The sequence below is a fragment of the Notothenia rossii genome, assembly GCF_949606895.1.
Source record: "Notothenia rossii genome assembly, chromosome: 8".
In the NCBI taxonomy this organism is placed as follows: domain Eukaryota; kingdom Metazoa; phylum Chordata; class Actinopteri; order Perciformes; family Nototheniidae; genus Notothenia; species Notothenia rossii.
Genome location: NC_136906.1, coordinates 71,855,325 through 71,882,082, shown reverse-complemented (window position 1 = coordinate 71,882,082; position 26,758 = coordinate 71,855,325). Strand labels below are relative to the sequence as shown.

General features: G+C 39.4%; 1 protein-coding gene across 1 annotated transcript in view; it reads left to right on the top strand.

Annotated features, from left to right (window-relative positions):
- Positions 1–23,582, top strand: part of enpp1 (ectonucleotide pyrophosphatase/phosphodiesterase 1) — a 31,995-nt gene extending 8,413 nt beyond the window's left edge. Inside the window, exons 3-23 of the mRNA XM_079644741.1 lie at positions 125–191; positions 1,712–1,809; positions 1,886–1,965; positions 2,924–3,043; positions 4,484–4,593; positions 4,680–4,745; positions 4,831–4,903; positions 6,201–6,309; positions 8,089–8,220; positions 8,337–8,368; positions 8,506–8,633; positions 10,209–10,278; positions 13,038–13,125; positions 14,400–14,581; positions 15,175–15,214; positions 15,298–15,458; positions 16,648–16,783; positions 17,730–17,804; positions 19,779–19,911; positions 21,147–21,291; positions 21,896–23,582. Coding sequence (XP_079500867.1) covers positions 125–191; positions 1,712–1,809; positions 1,886–1,965; positions 2,924–3,043; positions 4,484–4,593; positions 4,680–4,745; positions 4,831–4,903; positions 6,201–6,309; positions 8,089–8,220; positions 8,337–8,368; positions 8,506–8,633; positions 10,209–10,278; positions 13,038–13,125; positions 14,400–14,581; positions 15,175–15,214; positions 15,298–15,458; positions 16,648–16,783; positions 17,730–17,804; positions 19,779–19,911; positions 21,147–21,291; positions 21,896–22,048 — 2,198 coding nt within the window. The 3' untranslated portion in view covers positions 22,049–23,582. The remainder of the gene's footprint in view (positions 1–124; positions 192–1,711; positions 1,810–1,885; positions 1,966–2,923; positions 3,044–4,483; positions 4,594–4,679; positions 4,746–4,830; positions 4,904–6,200; positions 6,310–8,088; positions 8,221–8,336; positions 8,369–8,505; positions 8,634–10,208; positions 10,279–13,037; positions 13,126–14,399; positions 14,582–15,174; positions 15,215–15,297; positions 15,459–16,647; positions 16,784–17,729; positions 17,805–19,778; positions 19,912–21,146; positions 21,292–21,895) is intronic.
- Positions 23,583–26,758: the final 3,176 nt, after the last annotated feature.

Here is a 26,758-nt window from a genome sequence, read left to right as displayed (position 1 = left end):
ATTCTTATTATTGGTGTCTGGTGATTATTGGAATAAGTGTTTTATTTTACTGCGTGCAGGACATAATATACTGTATGCATTTTGAAACATGCTTTATTTTACTGACAACATTCTTCTTTTCCAGTTGAAAATGAGCTCTGGCTGTCCACCCCCCTGGAACAAGACGTCCAGGAGCCAAAGTGTCCCCCTGGGTAACGATACACTCTTGTTCTGTTGCTGTAATGAGAGAACTGATGTGAATTCAATAGAGAACAAAACCTCAAAGCTCAGATGGCCTAGTTTGAGTAACAGCGGCTCCTCCTCTCCTCTCTACGATATCTTTCTGCATGTTTTGGTGCTGAGAATGAAGTTTCTCTGTAACTCCTACAGTTTTCCTGAAGGGAGTTTATTGTTCCCAGTTGGCAGTTCTGTAGTGGAAAATGAACCGTGGCCACAGAAAGATAGAAAGGCTTTTCAGTCACTGTCAGTTACAGTTGTTGTATGTGTTGATAACCCAAACACATCATTCTTGGTTTTTATGATTGTGTTGAATTTGCGGAAAAAAGTATCGGTCTCTATAGGAACTAAAGTCTTTGAGTAATCAGGCGTGTGTTGATGAGTGGTGTAAGTGTGCTTGCATGAGTGTGTGTGGTCACATGTGTGTGTGTGTTTCTGCTTTGGAAAGGGAGTAACCCCCAGACAGGGCTTGGAAAATTAAAAACCTGTGTCTCCAAATGAAGCTATTTTCGCTTTGGAAATAACTTCAATTCAATAACAAATGAATGTTGTCTGTATTTTTAAAAATGAAAGTCCCTTATTCTCTTGGGTTTGTTTGTTTCTGTTGGCAAACTACACTTTCTTTTTAATGTGTGGTTTAGACTTTACACGAAAAGAGGAAGCAATTCTGGTAAGAGCTGATTGCATGGCAACGTTTTTAAGTGGTCATGGTAAATGTTAAAGAAAATGAAAAATAGTAAGGGCATAGCCAATTTCTGATTAAAACTTAAAACAATTAAATTATCATTTTATTACTTCATTTTCAATTTTCAATTTAAATTCAATGATTTAAGTGTTTAATAATCAATATCTTTAAATTACCTATTTTTTCCATGTCATTTTTTGTGTTTTTTTTTTCTTCAGTTTCTCCAATGTATTTGCTTTATTTTTATTACAACATGTATTCATATATGCCATTAATCATTCCTTGTTCTTGAGAGAAACTCCCTCTGGAGGGATTATAGCCATTGCAGCCCATTTAGATGCACAAAAACCTGGAAAGGGAAAACCAAAACAGAGTAGTAAGGCCCCTTTAATATCTGTAAACTAAACACAAGTAATAACGCAATAACCTGGAACTTATTACAATAATAAAATGAATGCTGTTAAGCTGTCTGTGGCTCTTTCCTGCTGTAACGAAGCAAATTCCCCCTCTGTGGGACTAATAAAGAAATTCTGATTCTGACAAAGGAACAAAGGATACAGACCAAAAGAAGTCGTTTAGTCTTTGATTTCTCAACTCTTGAGCCACCTTTCTCTTCCTGTTCTGCTATTCGCTCTCTCTCTTTTCTCTCCTCTTGCTCAGTCAAAGAGCTTCATTGTACTCCCTCCACACAGACCTACTGTACAGCATTACTGTTGCCAAAAGATAAACTTGTCTCCTGCTGAGTAATTATTCCATTTCCCCTTCACAAACCCATTTAGCATCTTACTTCCTCTCTGCCTTCCCACGCAGTTTCTCCAAGCCTCCTCTCATCCTGGTGTCCTTGGACGGGTTCAGGGCAGAGTACCTGAAAGATCACGGCAGCCACCTTCCTGTCATCAACAAGTTACGTAAGTCACCATCATGTTGACTGCACAGCGCTTCATGGTTCACTCTGCATTGTGTGACTGATTCCTTCTGTTGCAGGAAACAGCGGGACAACACCTCCCTACATGAGGCCTGTTTATCCCACAAAGACCTTCCCCAACCACTACAGCATTGTGACTGTGAGTCCCTCCTGGTCCACAGGCTTATGTATTGGATAGATTGTTTTTTCACTGGTAGTAGAAGAATTCATAAAAGTAATGCATTCAAACAAGTGGTGAAAGAAGTCAAAACAAAGCAACAATACTGCAGTGGGGAAATACTCTGATACAAGTCCGAGTCCTACATGTCATACTCGGGTAAAAGCATAAATATATAAGCTTCAAGATCAAAGTACTCAAGTTTATTACAAGTGCCCTAAAATTGTACTTAAATAGGATACCAAAGTACATTTATGTAGATTTATCCCATCTCCAAAACGGAAGCATGTTTAATTGTACTCTAAGCTAAGTATCAGAGATATCCTTTTTTAATTGATATGATTATATATGACATTATTAGATTGATATTTTGTATTTCTAATATCCAAAAGTCTTTGTACGGTGCAGCTCATTCAAAAAACATTATGAGTTTTATATTCTTGAACAAGTTTGGTAGTTAAACTAACAACTCATAGATAAGAGATCCAGAGTGAGCACTGTTTATTTGTAAAGGGTCAAACGGTTTGGAAACCAATAGGAAAGAAAATATGAACCAAAGAAATTCGTAGTAACAAGTTTCCCTTTGAGAAATGCATCAAAGCAAATCTCCTAACTTACGTTCTATCACTGCTGTTGGTGTTCCAAAGTTTAACAAAAATGTGGGTTTTTTAGTGCAATTTGAGAGCCAGTGTCTCTTCACAGACGTATAGAGTTACCATGGAGGCTTAATGCCTTACATGTGCTTGTTGAGAGGAGCAGCAGCAGGAGAGCGGCTTACAGAGTGGCCTTCACATCTTTTATTTACAGACCCTGTAATTAAAATAAACTGCTTTGGTGACTGCTAATATCTAAGTTAGAAAGAAAAACCATAAAAGGTCATGAAAACCCCTTCAGCCACATCATCCAAACAGCTCACCCTGACTGTATGTTTTACCTGCAGGGTCTTTATCCCGAGTCCCATGGGATAGTGGACAACAAGATGTACGATGTCAATCTAGACGCTTTCTTCAGCTTGAAAACCGACGAGAAACTCAACCCAAAATGGTACCAAGGAGAGCCAGTAAGTGAATCTCAGCAACCATGATATTTTTGTACAAAGGTGTAAAATTCATTTTTCAGTAAAGACTAGTTTGGAAAAGACAAAAACTGGGATCTAAAAAAACAACCATGTGAGGAGATTTCGTTTTCCTTGAGTGCAGGACAGCTCTGAGCTTTTGTAATTTCCTTCCCAAATTGTCTGAGTCAGACACTACTGTCCTGTAACATGTGAAAGTGAACACACCCTGACTTTTGGGAAAACCAGAAACAGATAGCATCAGCACATGTCTTTTGAGAAGTAGGAATCATTGTGTTCCGAACAGCCTGTCATTTGCTCAGAATCAGCGTCCCCTGTAATGAGCTCCTTGATATAATCTCCTCGTACGAGAGGACATCTCATTTAAGGATGTGAGTTGAGCTTGTTTGTGGTTCCTGTTGAAAACGCAGGTCTCTTAAATCTCATTTCTTAACAGTGTGACAGTGCACCATGCAGCAGCACTTTCCACGAGCGAAGGGGAAATACATTAACGATGACTCCTGGAATAAATCATATTGTAATGACCCAATCTCATTTTAGAGCATCGGCCAAAACATGCTTACAAGCCTGCTGCACAACTATAACAGCATTTCTAATTGGACATCAGTGTAACAGCTATTGATTCAACATGAAGAACATGCAGTTAGATGTCCACCAGTCGTCTGGGCTGTGAGGGATTACCCTTTCACCCTAATGGACCAAAGCCTGCTGCTGTGATATACTGATATTAATGAATGAGTCTAATACAGCTTAGTGTGTCAACATGAATCTAGATGACACTCTCATTGTGTCTCCTTCTCTCACCTTTCGCCTCCTTCCCTCTCCTTCTGTTTCCTCTTCTCCCCCCTTCTCCTTTTCTCTCTCTCTCACGTCTCCTCTCCCCTAATTTCATTATTGTCTTTCCTTTCATCCTCTCTCCTCTACTTACTTCTCTTAATTTCCTCTCATCTTTTTCCATGCCCTGATCTCTTCTTTAAACTCCTCCACCTTTTATCTTTTCCTTATCTCATGTGTTTTTGTATCTACTTCCTTCTCATCTACTCCCCTTTTTTCATTCTTCTTTTTATCTACTTTTTTTCCTTTGTTCTTGTGTCTCCATTCCATTCCTTACCTCTTCTCACCTTTCCTATCTCCTCTCCTCGCCTCCCAAAAACTCTCCTTGCCTCCCTTCTCCTCCTCTCCTTGCCTCCCCTCTCCTCCTCTCCTTTCCTCCCTTCTCCTCCTTTCCTTGCCTCCCTTCTCCTCGCCTCCCAAAAACTCTCCTTGCCTCCCCTCTCCTCCTCTCCTTGCCTCCCCTCTCCTCCTCTCCTTGCCTCCCCTCTCCTCCTCTCCTTGCCTCCCTTCTCCTCCTCTCCTTGCCTCCCCTCTCCTCCTCTCCTTGCCTCCCCTCTCCTCCTCTCCTTTCCTCCCTTCTCCTCCTCTCAGATCTGGATCACTGCCATGCGTCAGAAGTTAAAAGCAGGAACCTTCTTCTGGCCTGGCTCAGATGTAAAAATAAATGGCACCTACCCAAACTTGTACAAGTCCTATAATAAGTAAGAATTACATTATATTCTTTTGAATTAATGACAAGAACATTAATGCTATATTATGGGGCTGAATTCATGAATTTTCTTCACAGGACAATTACATTCGAGCAGAGAGTGTCAACACTGTTTGAATGGCTCAGTTTACCTGAAGGGGACAGGTATTACTTTCTCTTTTATATCATTCAAAATATGTTGTGAGGGAACACAGAACATCACACTGACCTGTTGGCTTACTGATTTCAGACCTGACTTCTACACTTTGTATCTGGAGGAGCCTGACTCGGCCGGACATCGATACGGACCAGGGAGCAGCGAGGTTAGTCTGTCACTAAAAATAAACCTTAAAATATAAGCTGGTTGCTGATTACCTAAAAAAAAGAACAGACCAGTGCAAATAATGTGGAACTTTGTTCTCGGTCCTTGGGGGATCCTGGGTCATGTGATGGTCTTGTTGTACATGTGAGGGAAGGGCGGTGGAAAGACCCACTGAAGAATACCATGAGATTGGTTGAAAGCTCTGAAACAAAATGCTTGTTAATATACATTTTTCAAAGGGTTTTGGAGCTGTTTGACTAGGGGTGCAATACATTAAAGATTAGTCTAAAAAGAGTCAGAAAAATGTTAAAATGGCTTGTTATATAATTTCTTCAGAAAAGCAAAAGTATTTTAGAGGTTGCAATTTACAGTAGACAATTTGCTGGCATTTCTGCTTGAAACATTTGTTACATTTATTATCAGAATGATTGCTCATTAATGTTCTTCTTTTGAAATTAATAGATTAAGCTATTAAATAGTTCCACGTGCATATAAAGTATAGTATCAAACAATTAAAACAAGAACTAAGTGTAACCTATTGTGTAATCTGTAAAAAATCATATGAATAATATGTAAAATATTGGGTTAAAAATGATAATTATTATTTAAAATGTAAGCTTGTCAGTAAAAAGAATTGAACACATTTTCCATTACAGATTGTCGTGGCTTCCTTCCTTGTCTTTCCATCAAGCCACTTGACGCCTTAAACAGAAAGTTCTAACTCGTTTCTTTCCTTTAAATTACTCACAGTTTGAAGTGTTGCTTGGCCTCCGATGGTTTAGATGATGTTGCGATGTGTTTGCTCAAAATAAAATAACAAACTTTTGCACATGCAACAAATAAAATAGGCCTTTACAATATTCAAAAGAAATAGGCAAAACTCAAATAAAATAACAAACAATTCTTGATAATGCTTATATAACTTCATAACTTAAAGGGTACTTTTAAAAACTGTTCCTCAACGGAGTCTCTCAACAGGTTGCCCCTCACTGTGGCTTTAGCACAGGCGCCGTGGGAATTGTAGTCCTTTATAGTGCGCTGACTACAGACGTCACAATTAGGTGGCATTTCTTATAAAATCAAAATACTGACTCTAACACAGATGTTTAACTAAACTCCATTTAATAAAGCCTATGCTATGACCCTTGCTGACAGCTTCATTTTATCCATTATATTTGTTAATCATTTATTTGCTGAATCAAGTTGTCCTTGAAGTGTTCACACTCACAGTTTTCCTGAACGTTGTTTTGTGTTACGGTGACACTTTAACTAAAGCTTTTTGTTTTGTTTCCCTTCAGGTTGTTGAGGCCTTGAAAAATGTGGACAGGATTGTGGGGCTGATGATGGACGGCCTGTTACAGAAAAAGCTGCACCACTGTGCCAACATTATAATCGTATCAGACCACGGTGAGATAACTACACAGCCTGCGGTACAGCGCTGTGCCATTTACACCAGGGGTTCCCAACCTTTATTGTGCCAAGGACCGGCAGATACATTTAAAAAAATTTGCGGACCGGTTGTCAATTTTAACTGATTTGAATATTTACTCACCAGCAGGTGGCAACAGAGGCTAATTGTATTTAACAGCCTGAAGAAATAACAATCTGCATCCAAAACATATTAACAACGTTTAAAACCAGGATACAATTAAAACAAAAAATTAGGACCGCTTTACAAATATTAATATAATATATAATATAATATAGCCTAATATAGGTGGCAATGGTGGCTAATTGTATGTAACAGCCTGAACAAATAATAGAACAATATGCATCCAAAACATATTAACAACGTTTAACACCAGGATACAATTAAAACAAATTAGGACCACTGTACACATATTGATATAACTGAAATGTCAGTGAGACCCCTGGGCTTGTTTGCCAGCCATAATAACGTCATACCGGGGCATTCGTTCCGGTGCACTCCGACAGCATTTAGAACTACATCGAGATTAAGATTAAACTAACTTCTTTTGGGAACACCCACATACCTATGGAGTTGGCCAGATGTGTGTAAATTACTGTTCATGGTCATTTGAAAACAAATGCCGTTGTTGGACACACACAAACGCACCGAACATACACACACACAGCAAACGTTGCTACGTTTCAACCACACACACCTCTACACATGCCTACACACGCCTCTACACACACGCATGCAGTGGGGAACACAGTGAAGGCGATGTGTACACGCTGGTGCTGCACTTCTCAGAGGCTGCCTCCTGATGCTGCAGCCATTTCATGAAGTGAAGGAGGCTTTACAAATTAAAAAAATAGCTCTACACCCCTGGCCGCAATGTCCTTAAAATGAAGTGCGAGTTCAAAATATATCTCAAATAATGTATGCACTGCCATTCCACCAAAAACATAACAGTCTGCGACTAAACGGTTGTGTCCTGTGCGCTCCACTTCCTATTGGCGCACCACCTGTATTTTTATCTGCGCACGAGAGGCTGAGACCTTATGCTAACCAATTTAGATTTATTTTTTATGTTTTGGATGAAATAATATGACTGGTATAAAATAAAATAAAAATAAAAAAATTAATTGAATTCTTTTTGATAAAATATTTATAATTCTGCAAATATTACGATAAACTCACAGCTATTTCGCGGCCCGGCAGTAACACCTCCGCGGCCCGGTACTGGTCCGCGGACCGGGGGTTGGGGACCCCTGATTTACACGACAGTTAAACTGTACAGTGTGATTGTGAATTTCACGCAATCCAGAGGAAGTCAAGTTTTTAGTCCTTTTTTAAAATCTTTTATTTAAAGCTGTGCATCTGCTTACAGATAAGCTTGGCCCATCCCTCCTTAATCTGCGCCGTTTAACTGTCCCATTGTTTTAGAGCCTGTGTGCCACTGAGCTGGGCTTTAGAGGCTTAATGACATCTGCTAATGTTTGACTTGATCGAGTCACTATATCTGTTAAAAGAGAAAATCCAGCTCCATTTTTGGAAGAAATCTAAAGAAAAATGAGTCTGTAATCTGAGAGAAAACTGGGAAAAACTCTCAGCAGTTCATGTTAGCGAGCTGAGCTAGTGATTCTTCTTTTTTCTAACAGTGCACAAACCTGGCAACTTCCATGCAATCATAGCTACATTTGTCAATAATTCAAACACCCATCTTTACATTTTATAAACAAAAACTGAAGACAGATTGATATTTCCCTTTGTTTCAGGAATGGAGGAGGCTTCGTGTGAAAAGGCATTCTATGTGTCAAACTACCTGAACAATACAGAGAACTTTTCTGTCATCCAAGGCCCTGCTGCTCGCATCAGACCCACCCGCCTGCCAGGGAATTTCTTTGACTGTGAGTTCCTGCTGAAAACACCCAAACCTCCCCTTGTTCCCAGCCTTGCCGTATCACTCAGTGTCCATTTGTTCGTGCGTAATGTCCCTGACCTTGTCCTCTGTTTCTCTCCTCAGTCGACTATGAGGGCGTGATTACGAATCTGTCGGTATGCCAAGTATTCCAAATGTGACTTTTGTGTTGATATGAAGAATGAAAGATTATCTGCTTGCTTGGTTTCACGTCAAACAAAGCCATTCTCCCAGCACTGCGTGTTGATTCTCCTCTGCTGCGTCTGCTCTGAAGTGCAGGACCGATGACCAGCCAATGAGGCCCTTCCTCAAAGAAAACCTCCCCAAGAGGATGCACTTTGCCAAAAACGAACGCATCGAGAGAGGACACCTCTACATGAAGCAGGGGTGGCAGGCTGCGCTGTAAGTCTCCGATCAGGCCACTGTCTATATGTTCTCACTGATTGAGGTCATTAAACTGTGTTGAGAATCAGCTGCTTGATAAAGGACCACTTATTGAGAGCAGCTGTGTTGGGGAGAAAACTTAAAAAAGGCATTGATAAACCCAACTTTACATTTGAATTAAACACCCTGGCAATCAAACTCCAATGGTTTTTTTAAACCACTAAACACTTAGTTTGAGATTCAAACATTTATGAGCTTTTTGATATGTAAAACCTGTTTGACCCAAAGTTACACGCTTAGCACGTCAAAGTCTCTTCAAACCTAGAATTAGGAAAGAACATTTAGTCACGCAGCTCCAAAATCTCAACAATGCTTCATGCAGCCCTACTTCATGCAAGCTGAGCGGGTGATCTAACTCCTGGCAGCAGGTCAGTTAGATAAGGGAGAGGGGGAAAAAACATTAATGTTGCACAAGTTGTATCAACAAGTTTTAAATGAAACAGCCACACCAATCTCTACAAACAACAATTGTATTGTATTGTAATTTCCGCCTACTCACAGCCTGGAAAAGCATGTTTTTAGCCACGAGCAATCTCTATAGAGAGGAAGAAGGTTAGTGGTGGTTAACATTCTTTCTATAAATTATCCATTTAGTCTTAGATTGTTTTGTAGATGCAGACTGTTTGCCTCCTTTCACTTTTAAACGATCGATAAAAGACAAACTTCAAACTGCTAACTTTGACATAAAATAGCTGATCCAGCTTATTAAAAACTATTACTTTACTACTTTCTAAAAATAATTACTGCATGGGGAAAAAAAGGTAATTAGCAACTTTTGGGATTTTTCGCTGATCAAACTGTGGCAAAAGGCAATTATTTGAATTAAAGTGAAGTAAATTATTTGAAATAAGAGTTTATTTTGTGTTCCATGATTTGAATTGATTGGAGAATTGGAAGTGCAGGAGCATTATAAACCCATCTGCATTGCACATTTAATCTCGAAATGTAAGTACAAAGTTAGAAAACAAATTATAACCTGAAAATGTTTGATTAAAAGGTTCTCAAATGTAGACCTTATACTGTGTAGCCAGAGTACCAAATGTTTTCCGGTGATGACAGTCACAATAGCAATTCCACGGAAAGAGAATAATTAAGATGTAACGGAATATACTACAGATCTTACAGTGATTGGTGTTGGCCAGTCTTACTGTGTGTAAATTATAGTTCAGCCAAACCAAAGTGAATGTCTGGTGATAAATGCAAATGTTTATTTTGGCCACACAGAAGTTAAAGCACTTAAAGTAATTTGTGTTAGCAGCCATTTAATGAATAAGGCTTGGTATGCTGGAGAGAATCTGTACAACTTCTTTGAAGGAAAGCAACCATGTAATCACAGAAAATGGTTTCAGGCTGAAGAATGTAAGCTTTAATGTAGTTGCAGTGTGCAGTAAATCGCTCTTAAGGGAATAAAGACTTACTGTAAACTTGCCTGACCCTGGATTTGAGATTGAAAGTCAGATGAAAACAGTTTTTTTTGCATGACTTCCATCCTTAATTCCCCTCATTGTGGTTATTTGTACTCTGTCTTGACAGTAATCGGAAGGAGCTGAAGTACTGCACCGGTGGATTCCACGGCTCAGACAACATCTTCACCAGCATGCAGGTCAGAGGAAAGAAAGATGTGTGATAGTCCACGAGTTAAATGTTTAACACGGTATCCTGTTTAGGTTTCTTTTAAACAGGAAGTGTGATAACACATTGACACATTGAGAGAGAAAAGTCGGGGGCCTGATAACTACTGAAGGTTTACGGGAAAAACATCATTACTGGCCTCCCGAAAACAGATACATTAAAGAGTGTTAATATAATTTTCTTAGCAATTACTGTCTGCTTACTTTTGAGTTAGATTAGAGGAAGAAGTAGCAGTTACGTCCCCAAACACATCTGTGATTGGACAAAATCTGTCTTCATATAAATCAATCAAAATCAAAACTTTCCTATTCAGATCTGCTTTTAATTTTTAATTCATTTGATGCATTCGGTTGTGTTATTTTTATAATTTATTTAAGATTGTTAATATCTATCTGTAAAGTGACTTTTAGTCCCTTTTCAAAGCACACTATAAATCAAATGTAATATTATTAAGTACATGACAGACAGCTTTCAAAACGATATGTATTTCTCCAAAAATACCATATTCAAAAGGATTGAGCTCTAACATTTTCAGGATGTTGTAAAAGTCAGTAGTTCATAAATTGGCCGCTTTTGTAAGCAGTTCATGTTTGGGTCTGAATGCAAGTTACAGCTCTGTATGTGATGTTTTATTTCTGTGGATCAAACTCAAGGAAAATGGCTAAGATACAAACGCAATAGTGCTTTGGAAACTTGAGCACAGTGATGACACCATGTTGTCAAAAGTTGCTCCCCACCTACACATTCTGTGCCTCGTGTTGAATTAATTTAATTATGGAATGTTTTTGTATCTTTCCGTCTCCCTTTTAGTCATCACATCACATCTGTGTGTGTTTCTGGACGCGGTTTCAGGTTGACTATGACTAGTTGTAAAATTAGCTTACAAAGTTGATGACTTGTCCAATAGACCGTTGTGAGTTGTGAAAAGTCACATATTCCACAAATAGAGTTTACCTTCAAATATCCACAAAACCCACACAAACGATGTCTTTCCTAGAATTTAAATATCTAGCATTCATTTTTAAGGTTATGTAAGGTCAATTCAAAGCATCAGTCCATTTCAAATATTAACATAACATTTGACTTATTTAAGCCTGCGTCACACTGCCCCGAAATTGACGCCAGATGGACACACGATAAAGGAAATGTTCAAATTTGGTTCTGATCGTAACAACATCGGGCCATTCGTGAGGGCATCTTAAGCCATCGCATGACTGCCGGTGGAGTTTCTCAGGCACCGGCAGCAACTTCGCGAGCGGTGGCAAAATCTTGCAGAAAGACCTTGCGAAAGTTCATTTTCGTGTTGAATTCGTGTGTCCATTTTGCCCTTCGTAAGGCACTCGTGAGGGCATCTTGTCAAATCGTGTCCTCTTCATCTGATCATCGGTGGCATTGGGCATTGTTCGCCTCACGAAGACAATACGAAGGAAACAAGAAGCTGCCCGATTGTTTAAAAAAGGCAACACGACTACGTGAAGCCCTCGCAATGCCGTCGTGTAGCCATCGTATTATAGTACGATGACATCGAGATGGGACCACGGTGTGCAATGTTTCCGAGCAGATCGCTTATCTGGTTGTTTTATTGCACAACAAAATCACGCTAACATATTATGTAAATAACCCAATTTGTGTTCTGTGGAACTGAAAAGGATATTACTTTTTTTTTGTTACTTTCGTTGCAGTTGTATGTCTTAAATGTAATTTAGGTTAACGTCTCTTCTTCAATATTTAAGTCCTATAGTTAAAACATGCATTATTTTTTTATTAAACGGCTTCAACGGACCACAACAAAGGTAACTGAGCACAAGACACGAGAACATCAAAAATAGCTGTATAACACCAAATGTAAGAAAAGGCTTTGCCTAAACCAGCATCTGTAGCACTCACTTGTACAAAAGAAAATCTTCAAATCATCGTAGTCAGTTGTACATAATGTGTTTGCTGCTTCCCCTGAAACATCTGAAGAATTGTTCTTTCCTTTTTTCATTATTCTCACCAAATCATAATGGCAAGGTCATACACATTTATTAAGGGGGGAATATCGTATATTCACTCAGTACACACCACAACCATGTGGTCTTCATACACGAAGAAACTGTAGGCACTTTAGAGCACGGGCTGCAACTATGTGGACATAAAGACAAACGAAAAAAAATCTAAAATCTATATATACAACATAAATATGTACGTGTAAGATCATAAAAATAGCCTAAAATTCTGTGTTTTTCAAAATATACTTTAAGTTTCTAGTGAATTTGAACAAACCATTTTATGTAAAAGTAATGTTCGCAAGCGCCAAGGTATAGTTTCTTGTATATTTTTTAATGTGGGTGAATTCATATCCGTAAAAACAGTCAAACATAACTGTAAACCAAACATAATGCTTTACTTCAAATAAGAAGTTGCAACGTTGAGTCATTCTTTCCATCTTTTACATGCACAGTGATTAGCCTGTGAGGATAAAAACCCATTTAAATGCATTGAAACTCAAAAAGCCCAGCTCGAAGCCTCATTCTTTAAAGTAACACTAATAAATAAATACGTTTTTTTTCCACCGTAATTATAACTGTTGGTGCGGTTCAGCGCTTACAGAAAGTTTCTTGTCGGTCGAACAGTTCATCAATGTGTTGATTACTGATAAATGTTCTTACGCAGTCACAATGACTTGATATCTGGTACGATCTTCATTCCCCCTTCCCAAACATCATTATATTAATCTATTTTACCCAGGCAATCTTCATTGGCTACGGTCCAGGATTCAAAGAAAACGCTGTTGTGCCCCCCTTTGAAAACATTGAGTTGTATAACCTCATGTGTGGTAAGTGTTCTTTATTTAACTCTCCTGTACTGCAGCTATACTGTAGCATTACTTTATTAGTTTTTCGTTTTTAAAAGAGTTATTTTATATTTCGGGACATAGGCTTATTGAATTTCTTGACTAAAGTTTGACAAACTTAACATTTTGAGATCATGTTGAAATGACCGTGAACACATTCGGTATTTAATTCCATTCTTCTTTTTTAAGAGGTCTAAATAAGTATTATATTTAACCTGTTGAAAGTGCAGAACCCGGCTCCCGTAGGTTTCATTTCTCTTAGTTTACTTTACTCAGCAGGTCCATTGTAAAAGATGCAGTAACACAGTATGACACAGCTCAGAGGAAACAGGTGCACTTCTCAACTGATTTTAGAGGAAGTAAATAATGAGCAGTTACATCAACCACATTTCAGGGAAAAGGGAACTTAAACAAACAGATAACAACCCCCACCTGGCTGTGATAGAGACACTTGTTTAAGACATGCAGAACATTAGTATTGCAGTGGAAAGCTAAATCTGCTCACTATTAAAGGAAGTATGGTACTCTGGGTCAAGAAGATCCATACACAACAAATCAACAAAATCTATCCAATAGCACATATTATTTAAAGATAGTGTTCACCTCTTTACTTCCAAGTTATGGTGGTGACTGTGACTTACTTATTGAAAAAAATCTGGGACATCGTGTCCTGCTTAAAACTTCAGGTCGGAGAAAATCCCATTGAAACATGGGGCCGTTTTAATGCATTCCAGACCCTGTGAAAGCTTTATTATTAGGTGCAGCTTAAATACATCACACACTGTTCACTCTATCACTGTGAAGTGTCAGGTAGTATTCAATATGTGTAACTTGCTGGGCAGGCATTTTTAAATTATTCGTATTAATATTCGTTTGGTTAATACTTTGCTTTTGTATACTCATACTCATCAGCACTGTAGATTTTTTTGTTTGAAAAATCGATGAAAGATTTTTATGTTAAATAAAAACGCCCTTTATATAGATTACATCGACATTTGTCAAAAACGTTTTTGCTTAAATACAGTAGTTTAAAATCTGTATGTTATGTTACATCATAGGGATGTCACTGAGTCCTTCTGTATGGTCCCTCATTGTATAAGAGGTGTTTTAACTGTCCGTAATGATGGCTGAATTAAGTAAATAATAGTTGTTAAAAAACATGTATTTTCTTATAGCGTTACCTGTTGTTGTGACCCTAGTGTGTTACATCCGGTCTGTGTGATACATATTTACACTTTTTCTCTCTTCCTCCTCAGACCTCCTGCTTATTCGTCCCTCTCCGAACAACGGGACTCACGGCAGCCTGAACCACCTTCTGAAGCGTCCCTTCCACCTGCCGGTCAACCCAGCGCAGCTCTCATACGACACCCCCTGTGAGACCTCTGACCCCGCCCCCACCGACCTGCATTGCTCCTGTCCGTCCCAGGACCAGGCCGCGGTACGTGAGAACCATAGAGTTAATATATAAGGTGCTAACAAGTTCTTGAGGTCATGGTATTGTCTGTCTGTCTGTCGGTTAGTCCACCACTTTAGTCATGTTTGAAATATCAAAACAAATATTGGCTGGATAACCAGGTAATATGTTGCAGACATTCATGTTCGCAGAGGATAAATGCCACAGACTTTGGTGATCCTATAAAGGTCCATCTTCTCCCTCATGCTTTTTCATACCTACATAATGTATAATTTAAGGCTTGGGTATTTAAGAGAAGGAAAAGGAGGATATCAGATTGGTATCAACTGATACTCATCATTTCGGTATAGGATAGGGTAGGAAATGAACAAGTGGTTTTGAACTATCCCTACAAATTAGCAAATGTTAGCACGTTGACGTGTTGATCTAAGATATTGAATATGGTTAACATGGCCTTCTTAACATCAGTGTGTTAGAAATGTAATTCTGAGCATGTTAGCTGACGTTAGCATTTAGCTCAAAACCCAGAGTGCCGATACAGCCTACATGACTGTGGAATTGTTAACTTGGATTTAATTTATTAAACACAAGCATACTAAAAAATACTTGATTTCTAGGAGACGGAACTCAACAGAAAACTCATAGCAACTAATGACAGTGAGTATCATTTAATTTTTCTTTGCATTTTAAATGTTCTTGAAGGAAAGCACGATGCGACTTGTATACATCTTGCCTTTTAGGTGTTAAAGCCATCTTACGCCACCACCACCATCACTTTGGCATCCCCAAAGTCGTCCAATCAGACGCCAGCTTTTGTCTCCTCCACCAATCCAACTACATCAATGGATACAGCAAAGACCGCCTGATGCCCCTGTGGGTGTCGTACACCCTCGAGCCTCTGGTGAGTAGTCTTTTACCTCCAAGCATAGCCCGTGCGGTCGAGGGGACCCGGCTGTTTTTCCGCTGCGGTTAGGGCACGGCAGGACAGGTTGTTTAGTATCTTGAATCCCTTCTCCAAGCAGCTGTTACTCATCTTCTGTGCTCATGTTAGCTCAAACTCTTCTTGTTTTTCTCATTACGCGGTTGAGGTTAAGTGTAAATCATGACTTCAGGCAGAGTGATGCATTCCCGGGAGAGTTTACAATGTTGTACTATTCTGTCTGCATGATGGAGCGTGTGAGGGTTTGTTTTCATTCTGGCGTTATCCAAATACAGTGAAGGCTGAGTATGGTTGTACTCTATCCTCTGTTCATGTTGCCCTGGATACAAATCATGGTTTAGTTATTTTGTCGATGTATTGGTTATAAAATACGCTATTATAATCAACCAAGAGAAAACTTCCAATTCCACAGCTTGTCCAAGTCAACAACTCCATATGAAGCTTAACATATTTAAACACGTTTCCTGTAAATGGCTATAAGAACTGGTACTTATATATAGGAAATAGGATTGTATTATAATACATATAGTGTGTAAATATTCATTCATTAATCAACAAAGTCCGGAAATTCCATTGACACGGACTCTTATCCTCTACAGACACTGTGTTTCACATTAATGTACATCATGTGAGAAAAACTTGTTAATTTAAATGAATTTTAGTGAAACGTGCACATTCCTCTGTATATTTACATTTGTGTACAATGCTACCTCCTTTTAAAAAACACTTTTCATCTCTAACTTTAAATTCTGGTATACTAGACATATTTTATTAATTTCTTTCAGAGTAAATTATTTTCATTGTACTTTCAATATTGATATTTCTTGTAAACATTTCCCCTTTTTTGATGTAATACAATAGGTCTATATTGCTCCTTTTTTCAACTGAATTTTCCCTACTGTATGCAGCATTATACTCCAAAGCTAATTCCTTGAATCCCTCTGTCCTCTGAGTCTGATTTAGATATGTATGATTGCTTGCCTACTTTATCCATACTAGCAGTGTGGCTCAATCAATGGTTATATCTGACGGTCATCTGCTTACATAGATTATTATTTTAAGGGAGGGCTCTGCAGAAACGTTGCAATGCCCTGTGACTCTACATTCACTCTTACACAACACACACTCACACTGACCGCTCCACTCTCAGACCACAGTCCGACCCCTGAGCCCAGAGTTCGAGGAGTGTGTTCGTGCTGACGTCCGCACCCCCCCGGCCGCCAGCCAGCTGTGTCCGCGCCAAGGAAACCACCCAAGCCTGTCCTTCGGCCTGCTGCATCCCCCCAGTGAGTGTGTGTGTGTGTGTGTGTGTGTGTGTGTGTGTGTGTGTGTGTGTGTGTGTGTGTGTGTGTGTGTGTGTGTGTGTGTGTGTGTGTGTGTGTGTGTGTGTGTGTGTGTGTGTGTGTGTGTGTGTGTGTGTGTGTGTGTGTGTGTGTGTGTGTGGGGGGGGGGGGGGTCATAACACGGCGTCCCCAGCCAGGTGTTGAATTCAAGTTGACGTGTTTCAGAGCCACAATCTCATGTAAAAATGCTCCCATGCTTTTGGTTTGCAACAATAAAGAGACTCCCATCCCCCTCTTTTTATTCAGACGCTGCAGATTCAGTGTATGCTAATGAAATTCAGGTTTCAGGTAGACCCACAAAAGAAAAGGACAGGGTGAAAGAGAGAAGTTAAATCTCCTCAACAGCTGTGTGAAAGCTGTACTCACTAAAATTAGAGATTTTATTTTCCGGTCATAATTTGTCCTGCAGGCTTAGATTTGTGCAGTTTCGTGATTTTACATCTGCGACAATTGTGCATGTATTTATTTGCATCATTTAAAGTTTTTATTTGAACAGTTAAATAATAGTTTAAGCCTTTTTAAAAGAAAAGTTGCCAAAGGTTTGCTCCATGCAGCCTCTCTGTTGTAAATCTTTTTAGATTTTCAAAATGTTAAGTGATTGTAAATTACATTTCTTTGTGGTTTGTCAAACCAGACATTTGGTAAAATTAACTAGAATATTTTTAAATGTTTTATGAGGCAAAATGATTCATAGATTTTAAAAAAGTTATGAAGGCAGTATGATTAATAATGAAAGCAGAAGTTGTTTGCGACACCTCTAGACTAAGACAATCTTAATTCCTTCTTTTAACAGGACATACATCAGACTTTTACAACATGCAGTTAATGTTTTAAATCCAAACCCAATTTGCAAACACATACATTTTTCTCACTCATTTTCTCTCTATAGATGTGGGTGCCAACGGAGCAGAGACAGAATCTCTAATCACGAGCAACATGGTACCAATGTTCCTTGCATTCAAAGGTGAGTCAGTCTTCAAAAATATGTATCGACTCCTGGTTTCCTAGCTGCACCTAAACGTGGAATCAATAAATCAATCAATGTTTATTTATATAGCCCAATATCACAAATGTTACATTTGTCTCAGTGGACTTCAGAGTTTGTACAGAATATCAGTATGACAATACGAGACCCTCTGTCCTTGGACCCTCACATCGTACAAGGAAACACTTCCAGAGAAAACCCACAGTTTAAAGGGAACATGGGAGAAACCTCAGGGAGAGCAACAGAGGAGGGATCCCTCTCCCAGGACGGACAGACGTGCAATAGATGCCGTGTGTAAATCGAAGAGATAATAAATTTTACAACATAGGTAGACCAAATGTTTGGAATGCATGTGTCTGTAATAAGAAAATGAATCCACGAGGATGTCAACAATCCTGTGGGAGCCATCAGGGAAGTAGTATGATGAGAGTCAGGCAGGACCGCAGAGACAGGTTCAGCCACGACTAGAAATCCAGGACTCAGGATCCAGGACTCAGGATGCAGGACTCAGGATGCAGGACTCAGGATCCAGGACTCAGGATCCAGGACCACAGCAACAGGATCAGCCAAGACTCAGGATCCCGGCGTAGATAGACACCAAAAAGACATTTGGGGGAAGCTGGGTTATTCGGAGCATGACAGTACACAGGTAGACAGAGAGAAGGAAGAAGTAAGGTGTCCCCCGATAGTCTAAGCCCATAGCAGCAAAACTAGGGGCTGAATGGAAATGGGATTCATGGTGATGCAAAAGTTAAAAATGTAATTTCAGAAATGTCAGATAGGGTTCATTTGCACACTGAGTGAGAGCTTTTGAGCTGAATGAGAGCTGAACTATTTAATTAACCGTGAACTAAAGAGACACCGGAGCACAACTAGTCATTATGTCATGCTCTGTCTTCTGTGTTAAACACTCCAGTTTTCAGAGAGCAGGTATTGTGGTTTGTCTGTTCTCGTAAGCCATTTTTATTGCTCAATATTGTCTCTATATTTTTCTCGAAACAGGCTATACTTTTGGTTCTCAAATACACATATAATAAGAGCCCAACATGTAACTGCTGTGATTACACAGGATTACTGTACTTGCATTTACTCTTTCTGTAAAGCACAATTAAAGGTTTGGTAAGATTTTCCAGAGTTAATCCTCCTGCCATCCTACTGCAGACCCACAGTTTATCTCACGATAAGATTCACTTTTAAGGTGGTCACCATTAATTCACCATGTGCTCACCAATGACAGAAAACATGACTACACAGGAAATCCTTGTGTTGCAAATTATACAAGAAATAGTATGAGTGCGTGTCTTGATTAATAGATGTGTGACGTATTGCTCACAAAAGCTTGTTGCTTAATTCTGCTGAAGAGTAAGTCTGTGCCTGCCCTTACATTTCCACTGTACGAAACTACCTGTGATATGGGATATCGTGTTAGGGTACAGAAAGATTTTATGACGCAACACTGCTATGCTCAGAAGCACTGATGAGTTGAAACTTGTTACCTTTTGTTAGCTGATTAATACCAAATCAAGCGCTTCAGACAACTCGGCTCTGGTTTGTTTCCACTGGGCCACCCACACTATGATGGAAACTCTGGCTCAGTAGCACGAGGTCCCATTGGAAGGAAAGCCCCGTTTTTTTCTCCGTGCTTGAGTTGCATGCTCGAGGCTTTCATACTAATCAGCTAGCAGATGCTGCCCCCTGCTGGCACATTGCTGTTTATATACACTGTCAAATTGTGAGTTTATTAACTTAAATCTGAAACTAAAACAAAAAAACTCCACACGCTATATCCTGTTTAAATATTTATATATAATAAACAAACAACATATTGTTGATTAGTTAACTTTAGGGGTTATGGTAGGTTCATTATTCCTTCAAAGATTGCACTTGTAATTATGTTATCACTTTCTTTTAAAATAATTTAAATGTTTTGGTGTGTCTTCTCCCTTATTGCAGATGTTTGGACCTATCTCCATAATGTCCTGCTTCCAAAATATTCCAAAGAGCTGAACGGAGTCAACGTCATGAGCGGGCCGATATTTGATGAAGACTACGATGGAAACGTTGATGCACTCAAAGCCATCTCAGGGTAAGTCAGCAACGCACACTCCACCAGATTCACACTGGCTGAACATTTTTTATTTTGTGAGCAAATAATGAGCCTATTATTCCTACTGTGATTTGCTGTCAGAAAAAGTGGAAAAAGCACATTATATCCTCAGAGAGCCCAAAGTGAAATTTTGATTTAGCTTATAATTAATTGTTATTATATATGACAAAATTAAGCTGGACTTTGGGATTTAAGCCTTTTCAGACCATTTACATGCGCTCAAAGCTATATAACACACTGCAAGAAAGGGAAATCCCCCAAAAGCCTCATAGGTCCTATAAGTCAGTGGTTCCCAACCTGGGGGGCGCCAAAGATCGCAGGGGGGGGGGGGGGGGGCGCCAGGCCTCAGATGATTTGAGGCCAAATATCCTATTTAGACTTTTTTTATTTTTTTTATTTATACATATAATTGTAACACAATACATAATTGTCACTAAAAGCCTTGTCTATACATTACAATAAAAAATTGATTCATTCATTTGAATACAAATTAAAGTTAGTAGCTATTAAAGGCATAAAAAGACAGAAATGTATAATTCTTTCTTTAATAGAAATGTTTCTTCTGCCCGTAAAGTGTCCAAACCAGGCTTTTCTGGATAAGCGCATTTTTAAAAACATAGTCATTGTCCATGCCGGTTTCAGTTGGATTATTTGTCACAGTTGCTCCGATCAGATCGGTCTCCTCCATTTTGTAGATTACTTACGACTTTTGAATCCACATAAACACATCGGCAAAATCTGGCTTACTCTGAGCATGTGTTTTAAACAGTTTAATCCCTTTGTGAATTGTTTTGCGTCGTCCTTTAATTTCTTCATACAGCGGGAATCCAAATGAATGAATCCTGAGTCCAATAACCATCAAAGTCACTCCAATAGTGCTCTTTAATTACTTTCATCCTCCTTTCACTAAATACTTCACATTCATCCAGTTTGGGACAGTAGTTGTAGCATTTTTGAGCCTTTTAAACTTTAATTACCGCTGTTAAGCCCCCCCCTAGTGTGTGTATGTGTGTGGGGGGGGGGGGGGCGCAACTTCCAACAGGAGTCATTTGGGGGGGAACCCCTGCTCTAAGTAACTATTTTGTATGAAGGGATTGAACATTACCAGCCTGTATATATGCAGTTATCTTTCCTGCACAAATGATTGATTAAAAGAGGCTTTCTATAGAATGGTGCATCAGTTTCTTGAACCCTGTGATCTCGTGTCTCTCCAGGAATGAGGCTCCCGTCCCGACGCATTTCTTCTTGATCCTGACCAGCTGCAGGAACTCGACCTTCAGCCCTGTTAGCTGCGACGGTCCTCTGAGGGTCAAGTCCTTCATCCTGCCCCACAGACCTGACTCCACGGAGAGCTGCGCTGTGAGTAACACCGCTCGCTCCTTTCTGCACCTCACCTCAGTGGAAACAAAACTGATCAAACGCCTTAAAGATCACCTATTATGCAAAATCCACTTTTTCATGTCTTTTATACATAAACATGTGTCTCCTCTGTGTAAAGAGATTCTGAACGTCTCAGGAAAAAAAGATTCGCTCACTTTTTGTCCTGAAAAAAAAAAAACCTGTCTGAAAATGAGCTGATCACATTTTGGCCACTTTATGATGTAATAACGATGATTTTGGCTTGTGTAACCATTAGCCAATCACCAACCAAGGTAACTCCCCCCCCCCTCCCCCCCACCTTATCACCTGCATCTCCTCCTAGAGCACCATTGTGTTCTTTTTAACCAAATATCTCTTTTAGAGGGGCGTGGGGAGGGGCTCCTTATGTTCATCTAAAGTAACAGACACAGAATCAGCACTTTGGAAACAGGGCTGAAACAGAGGGGATTATGGGTAATGCTGCAATGGTCTTTTTGGTATTTGGAGCCAAACACTTCAGAGACATGTTTTATATATATCTGAGATCTATAATATATTGATGAATATGTATAATAAGAGACCTTTAAAAAATGTCCCCCCTCAGAGCGGGTCCGACTTGTCGTGGGCGGAGGATTGGCTGAAGTTTCACGCGGCGAGAGTCCGAGACATCGAGATGCTGGCCGGACTCAGCTTCTACCGCAACAGGTTATCAGTGGAGGAGACGCTTCAGCTGAAAACGTTGCTACACACTGCTTAAAATCTGAGACTTTATCAAAATTAAGATTTCATTTCCAAAGGAAGCCATATCGCTCTGCACAACAGGCCTCAGTCCACATGGACACAGTTAACGGGTGCATTCGTGTTCTGTGTTAAAACCAAATTGATCTGACTTAAGCTCCATCCAGGTTTTTTTTCATATGTTTGATTTCAATGTAAACATTTCAGACGAGTCCATGTGTGGAAATTGTATTTTGTTTTTGATAATGTTTTTATAAAATGAACCAAAAAGCTCTGAACCAAAGACGCCGTCACATCTGCTGAGTGGCTCCAAAGTATTGCCTCGTATGGGAACAAAATAAAAGGGAAACGTTTATTGATGAAAGAAGAATTTATTTATAGAACACTTGCTTTTATTGGCTGGGGCTCTTCAGGAAACACACGACAATCTGGAAACTATTTATGTCTGCTTCCACACATCTGGAGAGCTGCCTGCAGACAGAAAACAACCAACATGAAAACTTAAGAAAGAAGTTTTACTGTTAAAAGAAAACCAAATATTTTACCTGCCAGATGTTGCCATTGTTTGTTCATGCTTGTTATTTTTCTATCTTCTTCATTCTTCATACATACATTGCTGTTTTTAGTTTTTTGTCAAATTGTCAAAGTAGATTTTTAAATGTGTGTGTGTGTGTGTGTGTGTGTGTGTGTGTGTGTGTGTGTGTGTGTGTGTGTGTGTGTGTGTGTGTGTGTGTGTGTGTGTGTGTGTGTGTGTGTGTGTGTGTGTGTGTGTGTGTGTGTGTGTGTGTGTGTGTGTGTGTGTGTGTGTGTGTGTGTGTGTGTGTGTGTGTGTGTGTGTGTGTGTATGCATTGATGGATAATGAGACACATTTCCCCTTTTTGTTTGTCTTTGTGGTTCATTTACGTATTTTTTAAGCTATCTTTGCCTTTGTAGTAATTTTCAAATCATTTTTGTGTAGCTATTTATGTTTTTCTGTTCATGTTGTGTCTTCGTTGCAATGATGTGTCTCTTTGATATCGTTTTGCATCTCTTCATGGTTGTTTTGCCTCTTTATTGTGGTTTTGCGTCTCTATACTTTGCATCTCCTGATCAGTTGTACTTTCGAATCATTTACGTTTAGTTTTTTATCTGGTAATTGTGCATCTCTTCATGGTCATTTTGCTTTTATTGATATTCTGCAGGTAAACCATAACTGTCGGATGTGGCTGTTGATTGAGAAACTTTAGCTGAACTCAGTAGTTAGTTTACGCTTGGCATGAGAAGCTTTCTGCTTTTTGATTTGTGTACACAAAAACAGAATGAGAAAACTTGAATTTACAGCAGTAGCCTACCAAACTGGCTCTAGCGTTGTGTGTGTGTGTGTGTGTGTGTGTGTGTGTGTGGGTGCGTGCGTGTGTGTGTGTGTAGCTGAGATAATTTCCTGGGATCAACACACTTTCTGCCTAGTCTTAAATTTGCACTTCCCAGTGACTGTCTGGAAGTTATTGTTTGTAAGAGAACAGATTTTTCCATCATCTTGACGACGCTCATATAAAAACTCTTCTACACTGAATTTGTCACTTGTATATTTTTTTCTTCGCCCAAGACACCTTGAGATCAGGGCTGCAGAGAAACACTTTCTGCACACATGCATCACATCTGAAACAAAAAGCGTGATAAAACCACCCAGCCGTTTCTCTTTCGGCAGTCTCAAGATTGCAAAAGTCTGATCTCACAAAGGAAGGAAACAGAGCTCTGTATGTTTCCCTCAGTGTATACAAAATCTGCCACTTCCTCAGGCTGACCACTCCGCAGCGAGACTGAAGGTAAGATGTTGCAGCTTTTTGCTCTGCAGTGCTGTGACCCAGTTATCATTTCAAAAACCTGAGTGTGCTTTCCTTTTGAGGTTGTACTTGTCAAAGCGATATCAAGATGAGAATTAGCAAAAAAGAGCTGGTGTTGAGTATCTGTTTTGTAATCAAAGCTAACAATTGAGTAATCATAAAAGCAGAACTGACTGAAATGAAGTGATTGTTGCTTTTAGTTGTATACGTGTCTGTGACTGCTCTATAAGTGGAGGTCTCCTGTTCTCTGTGCAGTGACGCAGTATCTTGTCTCCTGGCTGCATGCTGTGTATTGATTATGCCTTCTTGAGTCACATGTTGACAAAGCCATGTACAAATCTACATTTGTTTTTATGTGCAACGCTTTCCTCTTGCCCTTAAGCCTGATTTACATGTTGGAGTGCTGCATTCGTGTCTGTCAGCACATCAGTGAAAAGGCAATACAGAAATGTTCTATTTTGGTAACAAGTGCTTTTCCTTTTACCTTGTAACTATGCTTATTTTTAGCAACCAGGCACTTTCGTGACTGTGAAGAACTGCAGAAAAAATATTGAAACCAGTGCATGGTTTTGTAAATACTTGTATGTCGACACCATGCAGCTTAAGTAGGTGTGAGGTATTTTTGAGATATTTCCATTAGGGCTTGTGTGACTTCTTCACGTTTTGGACCCTCAGTCACTGTCAGAGCTCATGGCGTGTGAGCGTGACCATGACAGACGTTTTTTATTTGGAATCGGTTTGTGGTGATGACTCTTAGTGCAGAGCTGTCAGAGCTGGTATGCATCTTGTGGGAAACTGAACTGAGACCCCGTGACTGGTTCAGTCTTTCTCACGGCATTCAGACTCTGTATTTGGGTCCCAGTGTAACCAGTCAGGTGTTCCTTCCTATCAGAGCTGTGGGCTGATGTGAGTTCCCACCCTCTCTTCTCGGATGTGAACTCAGACCACCAAACCACACAGCCTGAATCATTATGGTCCTTTCATAGTAGAGGCGAGTTCTTGAAATGACTTTCATAGAAATGATGATCATTATACTAAAAGCCTCCTGTTAAAGTGAGAGCACTTGTTTCTACAAATAAGGCATCAAAATATAGTGGGGCATGGAGAAATGTCTGTTGCATCACAAACTTCCTCTAGAAGCCACAACATGCATTTCAGTTCTTTTTTAACAAATAAGACATACTGTGTTATTTTATCACAGTTAAAGGTGTTTGTTGATCTGAGGACAGAGCCAGTGGGTGTAACAATAGACTGTATAAGGCTGTAACTAACAATCATTTTCATTTTCGATTAATCTGCCAATCATTCTCAAGATGAATAATTGAATACTCACAAATTACAGGTGAGCATGGAGAAATGTCTGTTGTATCACAAACCCACATTTTCTTTTAAATGTAAGTTCTTGTACGAATTTAACAAATAAGACTTAACGTGTTATTTTGCTAGCTTTCAAAGTGTGTTTTTATCTTGTTACCTTAATCAATAGGCAAGCTAGCTGTTTCCCTCTGCTTCCATTCTTTATGCTAAGCTAAGCTAAGGCTGCAACGAATCATCAATTCACCTGTCGATTAGATGGATCCATTAACATTAACAAATTACAAGCATGGAGAAATGTTTGCTGCATCACAACCTTTCTAGCAGCACAATTCCCATCTTGCCTCATTTATATTTACAACATGAGAGACTCCCTGTGGCCGGTGCACGTCAGCAGAGGACAGATAGCAGCTGTGTGTCTCTTTGAGACGTGAGGCCTGATTACAGCCTACGCTGATGTTTTCTACAGCTTCCTGGCCGCTCTGGACAGTGACAAGCACAGGCTCTTATCTCCCAACACAGGCTGGCATCAGGCTATTACTCTCTCACCATGCTTCACTTGTCTACTAGAGCAAAGTGGTTATGTTCCAGATTGAAATGTCTTTAAATGAGACCCTCTTATGAGATGAATAAGAGCTGAAATAAATCATTTGACATGTGGCCGTTTATTCATTATTTTGTTAAGAGCTAGAGAATTGATACCATTTAGTTTTTTGTATATTAAACATGATGCTAAAGCCATGAGCTTAGCTTAGCATAACGACTGAAAACAAAAACGGTCTTTCTTGGACTGGTGTGCTACTTACTAGCTTGCTTGCTCGCTAGCCTGGGACATAAGCTAACCCCAAAACAACATTTCTTTTTAAAACTTCAGTTTTCCTAAAGATTATACAACCACACGCTAACATTGTTTAGTGAGATTTAAAGGTGCTATCCGATTTGTCTACCTTCAGACAAAGCCTTTGTGTTTGCTTCCAATCTTTATGCTAAGCTAAGCTAACAAGCTCTTCATCTCCATTATAGATGTATCTGTCTGTCAATAGTGAAATATGTCCATCCAAGAGGATGTCTTTTAATGTGATGTTTTGTCAGTCCAAAACCCAAAGACTTAAAATGATGAAAAGCAGAGAAATAGCACTAGATGGACTAGTGGTAAGCTGATTAATAATTGCAGCAAAGCTCTCATTTGACCAATCCAACAATGGTAAGAAAGCACATGAGCCTATTTCCCAAAGTATCAAACTCTAAAATAAAGCATTTAAGTCTGAATTGACATTATACAAACAACTACCTCTAATATTTATTAACAACATGTTAAGCCAGGTCATGATTTATTGAAGTAAGATTGAAATAAGTCTACTGGTCCGCAAAAAAAAAATCTAGTACACAGACGCACGTCAATCATCAATAATGCAAAGGTTGGCATTTGGTTTGTTTTGCAGCTCTGACATCAGTGAAGCTTCACTGCTCTTCCTGCACTTGAGGAAGCTTTTGGTTTGCCAGGAGACGGCTTTAATAGATTCAAGATAGTTACTGACCTAATTATCATTGCCTTGCAACAGAGTTGGTGGTAATTGATTGATATAGCTTT